The sequence below is a fragment of the Eimeria necatrix genome, genomic scaffold (assembly GCF_000499385.1).
Source record: "Eimeria necatrix Houghton genomic scaffold, Enh_scaff12, whole genome shotgun sequence".
NCBI classification, from domain to species: domain Eukaryota; phylum Apicomplexa; class Conoidasida; order Eucoccidiorida; family Eimeriidae; genus Eimeria; species Eimeria necatrix.
Genome location: NW_013654875.1, coordinates 70,866 through 89,281, shown reverse-complemented (window position 1 = coordinate 89,281; position 18,416 = coordinate 70,866). Strand labels below are relative to the sequence as shown.

Genomic DNA, 18,416 nt, shown 5'->3' with positions numbered 1-18,416 from the left:
TTATAAGGAGCATGCTGCTAAATCGCCGGCTAAATTGTATCATGTCCACAGACTACGTAAGCAACCATGCAGACGGCATCTGAGTATTCTGCGTGAATTGAATTGCCTGCACTTTCCTCAGAAGCTTCGTGATGTTCAGAGTGGGAGGCGTACGCTCAGCTCCCTATGTCTGGCTGAGCTTTACTGACGCGCTTCCCTGACACTAGTTTACGGTGCTGTGCAAGCTGAACTACCCAACATTGTATTAGTTAGCCCAATTCAGAATTATTTTAGCATCGCTTCGGCGACCAGCGGCCAGTCCTGTGGTGAGCAGTATAATGAGCTTGTTGATTCCTGTAGCATCCGCTGAACAGCAGCATCTGCAGCTGATTGGCAAGGTTTTGTTGCATGGCCAGCTTCTGCAGTGGTTATCCAAATTCCATGGTATGCGTTGCGAAAAAGCTGCAGAAATAGTGACATTACTAGCTGGAGCAACTTAATTTCCTAGTTTTCGCCTTCTGTTTGGTCTGTGAACGCCTCGCTACCAAGTCACTGCCGCTATGTTTATTTCCAGTTGGGACTCCTTATAGTGTAGCGAGGGCCAATTTTGCATATTTCGAGAACATTTCTGTTGAAGTGCTTTGGCGTCTGCTACGCTTCGCAGGAAGACTAGAAGCCCGGTACGGATATGAATTATGTCTAGATATTGTACATTATATATATTGGCTGTGGAATGAAGTGCTGAACATGCAGGCATGAATTTGATTGACGAACTGTCGTTAATAAAGCGAACAATGCCCGGTGCACGGGGTTAAGGGCAGCTTGCGCATATTTGCTCATTTCGTCATTTGTGATGCTTTCCCACTTCTATGTTCCCTTCTGACCTTTGGAAGCTGTTTACGGGTTCACACCGGCTCTAGACCCTACTACGAAGAAAGTGCTTGACCAAGGTACCGTGTTGCCATCGCTCCAACTTAATGCGCTCAAGCTGTGCCCCCGCAGCTCTACCTACTGAATGTTCTACAAACACAAAACAAAAAAGGATCTGTGATGGATGCTCTTCTTTGGCGAAAATATGCGACGTAACGCATGAAGGCGGAAACACGGTTTGACCCCCCAAGTGCCCCTGCATATAATGGTGGGAGGCTACGAACAAAAAGTGGGGCTTATTGCTGAAGCAGCTCTATAACGGTATGGATATGCGTTCTACAGCATGTTTCTTTAATATGATGTGTTAAGGAAACGGAACGCAGCGCAGTTCGTGCACCGGAGCTCTTCGAGGCCCCAGCCCCCGTAATTCAGGTTCGCAGATGCTGCTTGTTCGCTCATGCTGTTCGGGAAGTGGCATTTATGCATATTCACCTTTTAAAGTCTTGTTAAGCTGTTTCATTTGGCATTTCTGTAAGAGAATTTGAGAACACAAAGGGGCTGGCCCTATGCGTTTTGCTGGGTTTAGAGGCGAAGGAGAGTGCAAGAAAAAGGGATGCCCTTCTCCGTCTTTTTTGTAGCCCACATTTCTCCCCGCTTTCTGTTTTATCAACCATATATGCTTTGTTTAAAGTCGAGAAAGCTATAAAAGCTTGCCAATCGGTATCCAGTGCCTCTATGGCAGCTCTCCCGGTTCCAGTGCACGTACGCTTCGATTTGCGATCAGAGATCGAGTCGCCCTTGGCCACTGCTTATGGCAGTTGAACTTTCGCTTTTTGTGGCGTCACTGGCATCTGATCTGTTCTTAAGGTCAAAGTTTATCCTTCACTTCAGTTGCTTCGCTCATGGCATGCGGCGAGACAGTAGGGGCACAGGGTTTCCTATTTCCTCCAGCATGAATTCTTAATCCCAGGCCCTGAGAGATGGAGGCCCGGATCTGCGATGGACAGGCTGTCTCTTTTGTGCGTCCTCGCCGTACATCTGTTGGATTGCAAGGAGCTAGGCCGTCGAGCTGCTGTGCTTCAGCTGACTTCGAACCGTATGAGAGATCCAGTCATGCACTAAGACGCAAGTGCAGGCACGTGGTGCTCAAGTGCACTCTACTCGCATTTCTCCTTATCTCATGCCTCTCTGCGGGATATATTTTGGGCATCCTATACCCTCCTGCGGCGCTTGAGGTGAGTCTGTATCCTCCGGACCCTCGCGACGCCGTCGGGCTGCTGCTTTTCGTGCATTCGTCTTCATACAACACTCTTGGTGTATGTGTGCGATTACTTCGGCTCCTAGGTAGTGCGTTGGCTACTGTGGGTTTTCTTGTATTCATGCAGCGGCGGAGCCCAGCATCCGCTGGATGGTCTCAGGTGCGGCGCCGGCTGTCGGCTTCAGGTGGTGACGAAGGCAGCAACGGCGAGGACAATGCAAGCGTCTCGAAAAAGGCTTCTGTAGAGAAGGCGAATGATAATGAAGGGGAAGCGGGACAAAGAAATGGCGGGGATAGTGGAGCAGAAGTGACAAACGACGCAGCAGCAGCCGCTGCAGGTACGTCCTCTACGGAGTTGCCACCACCCGAAAGCCCCACGGCTCCACTGCATGACTTCGATGTGGAGAAGGATGCAGAGAAGGTGGCGATTACAGGCACACCGTTGCCTTCCTCAGCAGTGCATACTGCTGGGGATGGGATGGATAACACCTCTGGGGGAAAGGGAAGTTCGGCAAGGAAACAACGTCGCCGGAAGAGGAGGAGCGATTTGGTCAATGGTAAGGCCATTAAGAGGATGCAGCTATATAGTTGAGCCAAGGAGTCTATGGTTATGTAGCCCACAATAGATGAAGCAACATGCCATACATGGAAAATAGCGTATCATACATGGAAATTAGCATATCTGCGGGTGCCGACTTAGTGTGTGTTGACAAAAGAGGTAGCTCAATTTTACCGTCCTCCTGTTGTAGGACCTGACCCCCATACATACCGAAAGGAGCTCTGTTCGATGCTGCGGACGGACGCGACGCTGCAAGTGTGGTTTGCTCTTGTTGTTCTGTACGTCGCGGAGTGGCCGACTTACGCGCGCCATGGCAACGGGGGAGATGCGTATTTGAAGTATTTGAGGGACTTAGCACAGAAATTTGAAGTGCCCAGGCACGCTGCTGTGCAGGTCCAAATGCTTTTCGCCGAAGAGCTCTCCTGTGGCACACCGTCATTTTTTTTGGGGGGGGTAAGTGGGATACCTAGATGCGGCGAATCGGGGGCAGTGAGACGTGGTGTGCCCAGCAAATGTGCTAGTGCTTCCTCTGCGTTGATAGAGTGCAACACACCAATCCACTCGCTTTAAAGGCGCACAGGCAGCCTCTAAAAGCGTTTGTGCTTCCTTTTGCACTATGTAGAAGTGGTCTGGCTGGTCCATACGTATTTGCAATGTTACGCAGCTTACGTACCTCAGTTCGCTAGGTCTAGGGGCGCAGCTCTGGTCTCAGCAGATGCACACGCATATAGCTATCTGAGCACACTTTGTGGAAGTGACGGATGGCAGAACTCGATTCGCACATTCATTCTTCAGGAAGGCTAACTTCTCACACGTAGGAAGCTGACAACGTGCACAAGGCTGGTCATTTGCTGCTTGTGTTACTTGGTTTGCAGTTGGAAACGGTTGCAAAGGACATTCATCGGCATCACGACTTAATTAATGTGTTGCGGAAGTACAGGGAAGAGCAGGACTTTGCGGATCTCATTGACTACACACAAGTCACCAAGCTGCCCGCCGATGTTTCTATCTCTGGCTTTCCGATGATTCTCAGAACAGCCTTTGAAGGATTTGCCTTTTGCTTCAGCAGAAACTTGTATATCCGACCTGAGAAGAAAGGAGATGACAAGTCATCTAGAAGAACAGAAGGAACAGGTAGAAGGACAGACACTGGAGAGATTGGACGCAATGTTGTGGTGTTGTAGCTGCGTTGTTTTCTTTTGTCAAGCATTTTCTCCCTTTTGTTGAGCATCTTTGGATTCCGTGTTGACAGAGTTGGGTAGATTGATAGTATGCGCTTAGTTTTAGCTTGTCATGAGTCATTTGTCACTACCGCTCCATTTGTCTTCGTTCGCGGGACGAGTATTGTGCTTTTAGTGTACTGTGTTTCAGGTGTAGAGGCCTAGGGATCTTGCGCGTTGTCGATGGCTGTGTGTTTTGGTGTTTAGGGGCTTTAACAATGAGCGACTTTTACAATACTTACGTCCGACAGTATCAACACAACCAATTCCAGTATTGGTTACTTCTAATGATGGCAAGTGTCATGAAGAGAGTCGTTTCTGGAAGGTACGAGGAAACTACTACCTGCATAGTAAACAACAGAATGCGACCCCGTAGCTATAGCTTGTGGAGTAGAAGTACTCTTCCGGAGAATCGGTGTGGCTGTTCGTATTCTCTTGGCAGTGAACTTCACGTTGTTAGAAAGCTTCTTTGGGTGGTGCATAGAATCTGAAGATATTGCGGGTCCGTTTCATGGCAACACTTTAACCATAAGTTTGTGGTTTTAGCTGTCTATCGTTATAGACTACATTGGGGAGACTGGCTTTCCAATGGCGTTATTCCGCCTCATTTTTTCGCAGGCCGCATGCGGGCTTTATGGTGTTGAAGTTTAAGTCGGCTCAGGCGCTGGGAATGAACCGTGGGCGTGGAATGCATGAGCTGGACAAAGCTGCGATCGACTCTCTGCAGCGGCAGGTGGCTGCAAGTGTAGAGGGGAAGCTGGATCGTTCACTACAGCGTTTCCAGAATTTTCAAGTTGTGCAGGGGCCTTTGTTTTCCACTACGTCGGCCATGAGACCGACTTTATCCGTCACGGGCTATTTAGAGCGCACACAGGCGGGGTCGTTCATAGATCACGGCATCTTCGGGATGGACATGGACTTGGACACCTTGGAAGAACTCAAGGAACGGATGGAACCTGGAAACCTCCTTGTAGATGTTTCCCTTGTCGACCCCTGGAGTTCGAGGCCGGCGTCTGAATGGCCAGATCCGTTGCAGCGGGATGTACTAGCGCTAACGGCGTACACGGCAACCCAGTTGCTGTGTGCAGAGCTGCAGTGGGATCCATCTCTCGGCAATCTGGGCCATGTCGAAGTCGTATATTCAGGCTTTGCCGATGTCTATGATTCCGCTGCCTCTACACAACAGTCGAAGGCAAAGTTTGACCCAGATGTGCAAGTACTGCTCTTACGTGACAACCAGAAATTTGTCGAGGACGGGCTTGAGGAAGGAAGCAAGGAGAAAATCACGAATCTCGTGGCGCAGGAACCACTTCAATGGGGACAAGAAAGAGTAATCGACGCGGAGAGGATTCAGTGGAAAGGAGTTGCCAGATTATTGAGGGGCGGCCAGCTGTACAGGAAAAATGCGTTCGGAACAGGCTTGCCCCCGACGCTCCGCAGAAACGCTGAAGATCTCTTGAAACCAAATGTTGTTCTCATTCACATTGTCATTCAAGGGCTAGGGGACTTGACACCAGATACTCTGGGGTTCGACATGACGGCAAGTGAAATGGCTAGTCGGCTTGTGAGGAGGTGTAGAGGTATCTATGACCCCGTACTGCTGAAGTCTGTCACGCCCTTTGTAAAAGTAAGCTAGTCACATCGGTGTTGCTTAGCGCTGTAGCGACAAGGATGTCTAGTGAGGTATGAGCACTTGCGACTGGATCTTTGAAACGAGAATACAGGCCATGCTTCCATCGGAAGTTCCCGAAGGAGACTAACTCCATTTGCGCAGTATGCCGATACGTATTTTCAGGAAATGCAGGTGAAAAACGAACGCATGTGCGTGGGAGATATGCCGAAGTGGGTGGTGCTGGTGTCAACGCTGGGCGTCGCACTCTTCTTCATTATACTGATCACGCTGTTGCTGTACCACGACAAAATAAAACTCCCATGGTGGATAATGTGCATCTGTAGCAGCCGTGCTCCTTGGGAGGAGTCCTCGCCCGTAGCATCCAGCATGTCGAACGCGTTCCCACCTGAAGTCTTCGAAAAGCAGAGCAATTCTACGCGCGAGATTATTGCTTTCGCCCCCCCCCTGAAGGAGATGACCTCCAGCCTGTCGTGAACACGACGTTACTATGGCACTGTAGGCAGCAATAGCAGTGTGTAGCAGTGTGTGTGCAGTGTAGCAGTTGTGTTAAACAAAAACCCGTTTCACGGCTTAATTTTTTAAAGAGCAATTCTCGCGCATTTGTCTGTGGGGAGTTACATCCTCCAGTCACGTAGCTTCATTTTTTTAATGGATGGTTCAACGCACTTATGCCGCCTGGCTTTTTCATTCGCGAAGTTGCAGGGGCATCTCTTCCCTGCTGCGTCTGGGACTTGTTTTTTTACATTGGACGCTGCACTTTATATTAAGCATCCGCGGCGGAATAAGAGCAGCCCGACTGTGCAGAGTAGTCATGCGGAAGTGCAGCATCAGGGTAAAGCAATGTTGACGGGAAATGCAGTACGCTTTGGCAGGACTTTAGATGTAGCTGGCTGAACAGATATGGGGAGGTAGTCACCTGGGATGTGAGGTGAGCATCACTACACCTACATGGCAACGGCAATACCAACTATCTGCAGCAACACTAATATGTGAACACAACGAGCAGCCCGAACTAGCAGCCACCGACCCACGACTATCAGCCACATTAACAAAGGACCGTTGGCGCCGAAGCGCCCCAAAAATTCGTTCGAGATGCATTTCAATGCGGCAGACACACGGCAATCTTTAGTAAAAGGCGAAAGATTGGTACGTAATGCGCCTGCCGCTGCATCGTGAAAGCTCAGACTACAGAATGGCCACCACCCCATTTCGATGTATACGGCGAATAAGGACATAACAACGACGCTCAAGAAGACTAAGCCGTTCTATTGCACATTGTTTTCAGAATTTTCGCTCTTTATGCACATATCTCTACAAAAATATGCTGGAAATGTGAATTATATTAACGGGCTGATTGTACTGTGATGAAGATCGGTTGAACAGCATCTCTCCCGTTAGGGACTGACTGGCCGTGGGGAAGACGGCAACCCATTAAAGAAAAAAAGTGGCACTAAGCTCTTGTTTATTAGGCAAATTACACTTCTTTTTAAATTATAAAGGAACATGAATGCATATTTCTCCTTGGAAACGGGCTGAGGGCAGGAAGTGCTCGCGGTGCGTACAGTGTCGTGTTCTAGAGAGCTCGCTGGTAGCAATAGCCCACCAAACTGGCCCGCGACTAAATTTTTTTGTGTTGCTTGGATCATTTTGAGATAGTTACAAATATCAGAAGAGGATGATTTGCGGCTAGGAGGGCCGCCGCTTATTTGCTTCTGCACATGCATTTTCGCCCTGCCACAGGCTTTTTGACGAGCTAAGATGCTCACGGAAACTGCACTGTGGCTTCCATAGGATATAATTAAGTCTATAAATAATCAAAACGGTTTCGAACAAGTCACGTTTACCTAGTGTAGACGGACGAAATGAAGTAAGACTGTGGAGACTCCTAATGCGCCTGTTCAGGCGAGTACACCATATGAAAGGAAAGGCTGGCAAGCTTTCACGAGGGATTCATTAATTGTCAAGCTACACGAGGGATTCATTAGTTGTCAAAATACAATAAAAACGATGCGGGATATTGCCCCACAGCCTTACACGAATAACGACTCTATGCGCAAGCGCGGGCTCCACAGCCTCAATACATGCAATACTGTTTGCTGCTATTGAAAACTCTGTGAGACAGTGCAATGCCCCTCTGTCGTGATGTATTTGCGTGCGCATCAACAAATTGCAGCGCCACACATCTACTTCCATCTCAGCTGCGTTTCAGGCTGACTCTGTGTTATTGCAGGTCTTCTGCCACGTTATCTCCCTTAAGCTGTTCAGTAAAAATGAGCGTTTTGCAAATAATGCGTCCATATTGCCAGTTCGATGTGAAGACAAAGAAAAAGCAGCAATGAAGGCAGCACCGAAGGCGGCGATGTCTCTGTACAGCAAGCAGGAGCTGCATCAAAAAAAAGCCGAGTGTGATGAATGGAGTCCATGAGCAGGCACACTCGTACTGTGTATCAAATCATTTAGTGTATTTCTAGGCCTTTGAGCATTGTGCGTATCAAATACTTCACCATCCGCTTCGGCTTCCTGTGCAGCTTATGATAATGTCCGCTGCACCGCCGTTTCACTCATTTCCATTGACTGTCCCGGTCTGTTTGCTTTTTGACCTGAGGTAGTTTCATGCTCGCATGGAGTGCAGTTTTGCTTGGTAATTCCAACAGTCGTCGAGCCTCTGAGTTGAGCCGCAACCGCAGATCATTATGGTGAAGTGGCACAGCCCGGAGCCAACAAAACGACCTCTAAGGTTTTTCGACCCGCAATGAGGGGCATACGCAGCTCATGGCGACGAAGGAGGAGAGTCCAGAGCCATTAACACAACTTCTTTGACGTTTTTTGACAGAGTCTTTACCGACAGAATGCGGTGCAGCTGGCTCTCAATCAGTCGCTGACGGTGCGCGTTGTATCTCCTCCACTGTAGGAACAATTTTGCTCCCCGGGAAGCTGCAACTGGATTTATGCGGTCGACCTGTACACAGAATTAACAAAGAGCGCAGGGCTCATCATCACACAGACACTCGGAGGGTGTTGACTGGCAACAGACTAGAGCCCCATTGTGCGGTGAGTTGCGTTCTACTTGCTTGCTCAAATGACGCCAACCGCGAGAAGAAACAAACCTCGCTTCACGTGCGTGCCGTGTGGGTTCACATTTGCTGATGTTTCCTGGCGCACGGTTAGACTCTCTGTACGCTAAAGCTATGACCGCTCACTTCAAGGATAACGTTGGCTAGCAGTTCATATCCCTTCCCATCGCTCCTGTGGAAGTGTAGCGGATTGAGAGAGGCGAAGGTGAAGACCAAAGATCGCAGTCTATTGGGATTCTTTAGAGAAAAGGCCGGATGGTTCAGGAGCTCTGCGACGCGTTCCACCTGGTCCGGAAGGTCTGAGCGCGCCTGAGCCCTGAACCATTTGTCTATGACGAGAGGATCCCCTGGGCAGCATTGCACAGTCGCATAAGTAATAGAACGAGCTAAATCCACACAAATGTACTCTAGCTTGCAGTGGCGCATCAGGTTTATGCGCGCACCGCTGATGAAACTGATTATAGGATTTTTCCGTTGCATGTGTTTTCGCCTTATTGTTCTTTTTGAAGCTCTAACTAAACATACCTGCCGCGTCTTCATAGAACCGAGCGAATGCCATCTCCCTTTCGGCTGTTGGAATGTTTCCGAGCGTGATTAGCCCCGCGTATCTATCAGTCATGCATTTTGCATCTGTGAAGTGTTTGACGGCTCTGTCGACAGCTTCTTTGTCACGGCTCTCCGACAAGAAAAACAACAGAGTATTCCTCAGCTTCCTTCTTCCGGTACTTTCCTCTTCCATGTCGTCCTCCTCACCTGCAGGAAGCGTCAGGTGTTCGTATTCCTTAGCCATTTCGGTCTTCAAAGCGGCAGCCACGTCTGCCTTGACAGATCGAATCGCCAGGTGCAAGGCTTCTGGGTCGATGGTCTTCATATGAGTCGAAAGCGTGCTCCAGTCGGGAAGCTGCAGCAGTAGTGCCTGAAAATGAGGCCGAGGCAGACCACAGAAGAGAACAACAGAACGCGAAAATTTAAAAACTTGACAAAAGCTTTGCAACGTCGGAGCACACTGCTCCCGCCACACCGTAGCTTGGCTTCAGTATGCAAGCAGTTGTGAGTTGCGTGCAAAGTGCCCGTCAACTTCGTTCCTCGTCTTCTTTTTGTAGTCTAGAGATACTCGCGTTATTTGTCTACCCACAATCACGTGAAACAAATCAGAATATGCAGGCATACGCAGATGCATCTTCTACCGTGTTCGTCGTAATTCGAAATCACATTGGAAACGTAAGCGCAGAATTAAAATCAGCGGCAGCCTTAGGGTAAACCAAAATATTCGGGAGTTGAATACCTTAAGCGCATTATCGAGGTTGTTGTCTGTAAGCGTGGTCCTTAGCGCGTCGATATAAGCCCCCGAAATTTGTTCGAAAATGCGAGCATTTTTGTTTGCGACAACTTGCGAAGCCCGCGAAAGAATGATGGGAGTGGCGAGTGCCCTCGAGGCAAACCATTTCGTCACTGGGTCACTGTCATATGCCATCAAAAACGCCATATCTTCTGCTGTCTGGTGAGGGTTTACCAATATGACGGGTGCCGAAAACCCTCGCAAAATCGATGGCACGCAGTCCTCGCTGATATTATTGAGGCGGAAGGTCTGCTCCTCTTCTGTCATTTCCAGAACCTGCAGCAATGCTCAGCCGGCATGAGCAGCAGATATACCCAAATAGCTCACGTGAAGGCACATAATTAAGTAAGGGCTCCAAATATATGCACACAGCGACGCGGAGATAAAGAGAGATACATTTATACGGGCCCAAAAGTAACAGAGACAAAAGCGAGAGCTCTATTACCGCAGGAAAGTAAACGACAGGCAATTTGCATCATTGTTTCCTTGGCGTTTTAGCTGCTAATCTGGACATAGCTGTGCATGTCATGCATGCCATCCACATATATCTGATAAGCTATTGGAAATTCGAGCATCCACAGCAACCTTGGGTGCCTATGCCCAGTTTTCGCTTTGATCCCCCTCCCCTCTCCACAGCCAGCCTAGCGCCAGCAAAAGGTAGCATTTCGAACTATATGCCTGTCTCTGCTTTTTCTGTGTCTGTTTGACTAGTGAAATTAACTTGTCTGACCACTGCGGGCTGTACGAGTTCTTCATGCGAAGTTTTGCCGATTAACCCCATTTTTATGGGAATGACTTGAGGTAGCTTCTTGTTCTGTCCGGGAGTTGGTGGAGTGTACTGCTTGAAACGAATTTCGAACACTTTTGTCTCCTTATTCAACGCGGCCTTTAGAACTTCCAGACGGGGAGTTCCAGCCTTGAGTGAAATGATAACAAAAGGAACAACTTAGTACAGTGGCCAAACGGAAAAATGAATGGGGAAATAAAGCAAAACGCACGATGAGCACAGCTACTTAGCTATTTGGCTTGTCATTAGCAGAACAACTCCCGATATAAAAAGAGTGGCAGGCGACCACTATATCTGTGAGAGAAGCGGACATCCAGAGAGCTACAGGAACAAAGATATTACATGCCACTAACATAGCTTTACCACATGAGTCACCACGCATGCCGCCTCCACTGCTGCATATGCTTACAGGACAACTTATGTTGCGTTCATCACCAGCCTTTCAAGCCATGTTTAGCACATAGTTTTAGCTAGCTATTTGAAAACATTGACGCTACCACACGGCTTCCGATGCTTATGGCTGCCACTTAAATTGAAGGGTTCTCACTTGGGTATACCAGCGTTCCATTTGGTCCAAATTTACGCCATTTGCGTCTGCCATCGCTGCACGAAAGTCATCACAAGTAGCGGCCTGGTTGTCATGGCGTTGGAAATATAAATCCATTCCTTTTCGAAACCCTGGGGCGCCGAGCAAGGTGTGGTATCTGAAAAGTAGGGAAAGAGAAACAGCAATTGAATATTTCTCAGCACAGCGCAAGGCAGCAGGGCAAAATCCAGTTAAATGTCGTTGGTATTAAAAAATGACGGTGAGTGAACTTTCCTAAGAAATACTTCTGGTACAGTCGCTGCACGCTTATCGGGGCGTTATATGTAGCGGCAAAGGGAACAGAGGCTTCGTCGCGTACACATTACGCAGAATAGCCAGCAGGAAATAGATGAATTGAGGAACTGCGTGAATAGAACTTACATGCGCACAACCTCTGCGCCTTTATCATAGACAGTAGCTGTGTAAAAGTTGTCCATGGCTAAGTAGCTTTCAGGCCGAATTGGGTGGGCCATAGGTCCGTCATCTTCGGGAAACTGCCTTGAAATCAAGTCTGCAACTTCTTGAATACGTTGCACTCCGGCAGACATGACAGAGCCCATGAATAGCTGTTCGCGGAACACAGTTAAGCCTTCCTTCAAGGTCAACTGAAACCAGTCACTGAGAAGAGAATAAAGCAAAAAAGCGCTAAAACGTTAGAAAGCTGCTTTCGTACTTCGCTTCTTAAATGCAAATGTGCGTTCCTATGCTGAGAAGCGAACTCTGCAGCGCACAGGTATGCTGAAGTGCCTAACAAGAATCACTACAGCAGTAATGCCAGAAGCAGCACATGCCGCAGGAGTCATGTACAGAAAACTGCCACTTCAAAGATCGCGGATGAATAAATAGGCAGCAGTGGGAAAATACCGGACAGTGACGCGGTTGCCTGTCCAGTTGTGGAAGTACTCATGGCCAATAATAGCAAGAACACGCTCGAAGTCCTCATCTGAGTGCACAAAAAAATTTTACTGCTCCTAGGTCCTAAACACTAGGCAGTGTACCCTAAAGCGAAGTTTAGACCTAGGAACATGACGCATTATGAAACACTTCAGGAGCCAAGCAGGCGGATGGCCCCTGTCTTAGAAGGCAAACTAAGAAGCCTGTCGGAAATTTTGAGACGGTCAGCATCAGAAACTGCTAAACTGCTACACTGCTGTAGCAACGGTAAAAGCTGTAGCTAAATCGCGAGCAACAACAACAGTGTTTGTAGAGTGCTCGTGGGGGCATGTTAGATGACCTGTGCTGGTATCCATGCTTGCGAGGAGGAGCGTGCAGTTAAATATGTTGAGACCCTTGTTCTCCATTGCTCCAGCATTGAAATCCGATACACAAGCAACGTTAAATGCGTCCAAATCGTACTCCCTTCCGAAGTTGTCCTCTTCCCATTTCATGCTGACCTTCACGCTGTGCATCGCCCAGTTCAATTTATGCAGCTGCGCCGGCTCGCTGTACACTGCAAGCGCCACTTCTTTGCCGCTCTGACAAATTCAGAATTACATGTGCACAAATGCGGATACAAGTTCGAATAAAAACACAAACGAAGCAAAACGATGAGCAAAATATATGAAAAAATAGTCATATTGGGAAACTGGGCTCAGACGGCTGAGGCTGACTTTGGTGGTGAAAGTATCTCTTATAGCCTCGAAATTGCCAGCAAGAATGGCAAAAAGATAGCTTGGTTTTGGGTGGGGATCGTCGAAAACGGCAAAGTGGCGGTGCGGCGCATCTTCTACAGGACCCTCGTCTGCCTTGTTGCCGTTGCTGAGGAGGATAGGGTACTTTGCTTTGTTTGCCTCCAGCCGAACCTGCACATAAAACCCGAAATAAGGGGCAGAAGGAGTATACAGCATTGCTTAAATGAAGTAGTAATCACTGCGCTATGTAATAATGCTGGTAAGGCAAAGGGTGTCACATTTTTCGCACTCTTGGCAACATCACATGTGAGTGACGTTCTGGACAGCAGCTTCTCTTCTGTTTTTTGCCTGTCTGACTGTCAATGAGGGCTCATATTAACAAGTGTGTGAAGCAGGCAGAAGAGGGCCTAAAATATGATCAGAAGCATTTTCGTACTTTGTATGTTGCCATTACGTCGGGTCGGTCTAAGAAGTAAGTGATCCTCCTGAATCCTTCAGCTTCACATTGCGTTACGAGGGCCGTGCCGGAAACATACAAACCTTTGAGTTTGAGATTTGCTGCAGGATGTATAGATACCTCAGTTTGCAGTGTAAAGGTTTCCCCAGCATCCTGCGGAAGAGCCTCTTTAGTTACGACCAGAACGTCTTCAGAGCCCAAGCGGTAGCCTTCCTTTCCAGCGTGTTTTTCAGCTCCCTCGTCGGCAGCCTTGGGGTTCTCTATTAACTCTTCAACCACTTTTCCATTTACCTTTAAAGAAAGAAGCTCCATATCTTCCCCATTTAGCACCAAGTCTGTGGGGACAGTTCCCTCCGTGCGTTTCAAAATTATAGTTGCAAAAACCTGCAACACGAGCCAAGCCCCAAGCTCCAGGCTGTAAAACCTGAGCGCTACATCATAGAGCCCTAACGCAAGACAGTGCAATTACCCACCTTCGTGTTAGCATCATCGAGAAGGAAGTTCAAGTCTACGGATTCAACAGCGAAGTCGGAAGATTTATATTCATCCCTGAATTTCTCTCCCGGTCGGCCTCTTCGCTGGGACGAGAGACCGTGGGTTGCTCCTTCGGAGGCATCCTTAGTCTCCTGCGTGCTTGCTGCGTCCGGCTCTTCCGCTGATGTTGGCTGTAGCGTTTTCAATGGGCCTTCGTGTGCTTGCTGACGGTGGAAATCTGCCCTCAGAGCGTGCGGAGTACGGAAGGGCACCTCTGCTTCCTTCGGGCCTGACTCTGCAGCAGGAGGGTGCCTGCCTCCCTCTTCTTCTTCATGCCCTTCTCTGTTAGCTCCTACTGGGGAGTCAACAGCCGCGGCTGTGGCTGTTGACTCCCCAGTAGAAGCGGCTGCGGCCATTTGGACGTTGGGGAACATAGAAAGAAAAGAGTTAAGGGCTCCATGCTCATCTGAAGGGTGACTGGACAGCTTTGGCCCCGTTCTCCACGAGACGCAGAGGGATGGGCTTAGCAAGGACGACGCAATGGCTGAGACTGAAGGGCTCAAATGCAAATTTGGGGCGTCTCCCGCTGCTGACGCTAGGTAACCTTGCAATGAACGCGCACAAATGGAGATAAGAGCGACAGGATATTGTTCAACAGCCACCGTAAAAATGTGTAAATGGAAGCACTTTCATTTATTAATATTTGCGTTTGGGCCTGTTCTCCTTTTTACGCAGACAGGTGTCTGCCTACAGCTAATACATTGCCACACTGGTTTAAAGCCCGCATGCGCTGGCTCAACCAAATGATTAATGGGCGAAAGGTTCAATTTGAATTTCCGTGATTGCTTCAACTCACCAGACTCTGGTGTTCGGGAGATTTCATACAGAAGGAGCGGTGTTGCAAAGATGGACAGGTGAAACGTCAAAAGCTTCATTTTGCCACCGAAAAAAGGATATATGACAAAAAAGATATTAATGATATAGAGAAGACTCTAAGACTGCTATAAAACAACTATTTCCCCCCTTAAGGGTCTACTGAGACTGAAGTTGCAAGGTTCTGCTTGTAATGGAGAAACACACCGCACCTCTGCCAATGGTCACGTGCTGCTGAGCGATAGAGCACCAGTGGTGACATGCAGTTCTGTTGCTCCTCTCAGTCTTTAGCACCAGAGGCAGACAAAAATATAAGTCAACAGGGAATTAAATGCTAAATTTGACTGCCACAACGGCGTGAAGTGCAGCCGGCTGTGCCGCTCTCGCTCATATACAGAGTGTACACATCGCCTTCTGCCCCACAAGCCGCGCCTGCTGAGCAGCTACACGAATTTCTCCGCATATATAAATGTGAGAAATCAGATTTAGCAGAGACTAAACATTTTAGATAGTAGAGAATTGGCCCGATGTGTGTTTCGGCAGAAGCAGATAGCATTCCACCCAGCCGTTTCGCGCCTCGTTACACATTTACCTCCCTACTGCTTCCAGTGCATCTCAGCAATTTGAGCGCTTCCCTGGCCCGATGCACTTCTGTATCCTGCGCACTGTATGCTGGCCAGGAACACTGGCACAGCAGGTCCTCTATGAGCACCGGAAATACGAACACAGTTGCCGATGTCTCTCAGAAATGCCGTGCCAAACCTGGCACAACCTTTATACTGCATAGGGAAAGAAGTTCGGATAAAATAGCCGTGGTCTGGGCCTAGAAAGGTTATCTGGAATGCGCAACGAGTAAGGTCACGAGACGAAATCCAGCTAGAGAGTGAGACTGTGACAGATAACTAACAAAAACATCTGCACTCAGTGCGACCCATAGACACAGTGCAACATGCATCCGCATGTCCGAAATCTATGGTGCTGAAAAAAGCATGCCTTGGCATCTCTTCTGCGCACTAATAAACAAACTCTCAGGGTGGAAAGCGCGACACCCCTTTGCGAATTCAAGGTTTTGGCAAGCGTCTACGTGGAGGCTAGCTGTGGGGTGTGGCTGGCTAGGACTGCTGCTGCTATCCGTCTAACACTGAGCTACAAACGCTTCATCAACGCTCATGTGAAGTTTAACTCTGCTATGTTCGTAGGCCCGCCACGTGCACGCAGAAATGTACACACAAAAAGTGATGTCATTTCTGTGCCGGTTGTGAACTCTGTAAAGAAAAAATGGACGCAGTAGACATCCTTCGCCACTGAAAATCTTAGCAACTCGTATATATATATATATATACAGCTTAAGACTCCGTGACAATGTTGTGTGGACCGTGCGTAGGCCCTTTCCGACCATCACACATCCCCTCGAAGTCGAGCAGGTGCGCCGCTGAAGAAAACAACACAGGCACTACCGTACCAACTAGAAAAACAAATTTGCCGTTCGCCGTTCGCATGCCCTTTTCTGATACAGAGCTGTGGCGTGCAGTTTTCCTGCATTTTGCATTTATTGTCGATGAAGCAGAAATCCTGTAGCCAGCCAACAGCAGCAAGGGGAACACAGCTTGCTTGCCTGTCAATGACCGAAGTACCTTCTCTCCCTTCGCCGCCAGGATTGTCTCCACGTCGCTCTCCTCATCTCCAAACCATTTCAGACGGTCTGCCACTAAATGGACTGCACCAACAAACATGCAGTATAATGCCTGTGCGCCTATTCAAAGCATCACGAAGTGAACGGATGTGATTTGCGCAGCTCTTCGCACCTTGTGTAGAGATTCGTGAAAGATGAGAAAACAAAAAAATGAGCCGAACTAAGCCAAATTACACCGTTCTGCTCTGCATCCAGGACTACTGAGAATATCCACCGTACGATTGCTGCAGCCGGGACACCGCACGATCACCACCCCCTGAGTATATGCCACCTAAGAGATAAGTGTTAGCAACACAACAATGATACTACTGCTGCAGAAGCAACAGTATCGGCCGCGGCTGCTGCAAATGTCGCCGTCGCTCTCTACCGTCTATTGTGCTGCTCAAGGGTACGCTGAACAGCATCAGACCTTTGAAAATTTCTTGGCCGATCTTCTATTGCACTTGCAACAGGTGAAAACTAGAGTCATCAGACCGTCCTTCGCGTTTTCTGTCCCGGGAATTCGCGAAAGATTAACACGCACGGATGGGCCCTCATTTGACTTCTTAGGCAATGATTGGCCCTCATTCGGCTTTGTGGGCACTGCTTGGCCCTCATTTGGCTCCTTAGGAGTCCACCCTGACAGCTCCCGTTGCTGTCCGTCTGTGTCTTCGGAGGCTACTGCTGCCGCTCCAGTCGTTCCTGAGGGGACCGTGCTCAGCGGACGTCGGATCAGGATCCCGCAGAACTGGGCATGGGAAAGAGATGACACCATAGGTCCGGGGACACCGAAGAAGTTAAGCTGCCTCAATTGTGCCCTCCTCGTTGGTACCGTCCCCCGTGTTGCCGTTGGCCATTCGGCAGACTCCCTCGCAGCTGATGCCGACAACACACTGCTCAACCTCACAGGAAGTATCAAACTATCTGTATTCGAAGTTCTTCCTGTGAGCACTGAGTTGCTGTGCTGATCTCTAGGAAACCCTGGATGAGCAGTGAGGGCCCCATTGCGCACTCTTGCGGAGACCCAGAGCGACGGTTGCTTTCTAAGCGCATGCATCATATAAAAGTCAAAACAGATTTCATGTGTACATTGCGCAATGCGACAATTAATCATCCTGACAGCAGCAGTGAATAAGAAGAGCAAGGACTATAGGCTGCCCGGCATTAGGGAAGGTGGCAAGAGCCCTCTCGGCACTGCTTCCGACGCAAAAAAAGGTTAACCCCATCGTTAATGCATCTACGTAAAGGGAACGATGAAATTAAAGGATGCAGAAGCCAGACGTAAGCACTAGTTGCTCCATGACGCACCAGCAGTGCATCAGGTTAGGGCCCCACAGTCCAATGGGTCTCGACACATATTAGCTCGACTGCTGCTCCAACCTTGTTGCGCACCCAAACTAAACGTGAGGCAAAATATAAGAGTAGATTTGTATAAGGGTGTAGCACGTGTTTTGCAGTATGCCAGAAGATATGAGAGTCTGAGCAGTTCCACCTGAGCCGCAGTCATGCTTGGAAAGGACCAGCGCATGAAGCCTTCACCGAAGAAAAACCCAAGGCAAACTTTTAAGGCTCCTATATTCAACCATTTGGGGTTCACCGCTCCCTGGCTGGTTACACGAAAAAGGAAAGCCTCCAGAACCTCCACAGCCTTGAGCCAAGTTAACGCTTTTCTGCGCAGCGAGCATCGGCAGCTAGCGTTGCCCAGCTGCAGCCAGTTCACTTGAAGGCAGGTGCGGTATCTCCGGCCAACTAAGCCCCCAAACTGCTTTGAAATGGGAAGTGCTCGCGGCTGCCTCCCTGGACAAAGCTTTGGCGCTCGCCCATCGGAGCCCGAAGATTGCGATTTTTCAGGACCCTCTAACCTGTAGATCTACACATTGCAAGTGCCCCGCTATTACACAAATTCTGTTGCGGCGCCCTACAGCATCACAGCTTCCTATCACCTGCATCTACGCCCTACGTAGGCTCGCTGACGCTGCTCCGCTTTCCACACTGCGACTGTTC

General features: G+C 48.9%; 3 protein-coding genes across 3 annotated transcripts; 1 reads left to right on the top strand and 2 right to left on the bottom strand.

Annotated features, from left to right (window-relative positions):
- Positions 1 to 1,829: 1,829 nt before the first annotated feature.
- Positions 1,830 to 5,993, top strand: ENH_00010110 (hypothetical protein, conserved; the record flags this gene model as incomplete). Its single annotated transcript, XM_013584086.1, has 7 exons — positions 1,830 to 2,084; positions 2,235 to 2,664; positions 2,857 to 3,119; positions 3,542 to 3,800; positions 4,094 to 4,211; positions 4,505 to 5,513; positions 5,682 to 5,993. 7 exons carry the CDS (start codon positions 1,830 to 1,832, stop codon positions 5,991 to 5,993), a joined length of 2,646 nt encoding a protein of 881 aa, XP_013439540.1.
- A 2,296-nt stretch (positions 5,994 to 8,289) lies between these two features.
- ENH_00010100 (aminopeptidase N, putative) lies at positions 8,290 to 14,301 on the bottom strand (the record flags this gene model as incomplete). Its single annotated transcript, XM_013584085.1, has 12 exons — positions 8,290 to 8,478; positions 8,720 to 8,940; positions 9,119 to 9,509; positions 9,879 to 10,208; positions 10,663 to 10,848; positions 11,267 to 11,423; positions 11,687 to 11,923; positions 12,170 to 12,248; positions 12,540 to 12,780; positions 12,916 to 13,107; positions 13,373 to 13,777; positions 13,867 to 14,301. The coding sequence occupies 12 exons, from the start codon at positions 14,299 to 14,301 to the stop codon at positions 8,290 to 8,292; spliced, it is 3,063 nt and encodes a 1,020-aa protein (XP_013439539.1).
- Positions 14,302 to 15,875: 1,574 nt separating this feature from the next.
- ENH_00010090 (Zf-DNL-domain-containing protein, related) lies at positions 15,876 to 17,472 on the bottom strand (the record flags this gene model as incomplete). The annotated part of the gene is made up of 4 exons (XM_013584084.1): positions 15,876 to 16,172; positions 16,345 to 16,457; positions 16,653 to 16,704; positions 16,843 to 17,472. The coding sequence occupies 4 exons, from the start codon at positions 17,470 to 17,472 to the stop codon at positions 15,876 to 15,878; spliced, it is 1,092 nt and encodes a 363-aa protein (XP_013439538.1).
- Positions 17,473 to 18,416: the final 944 nt, after the last annotated feature.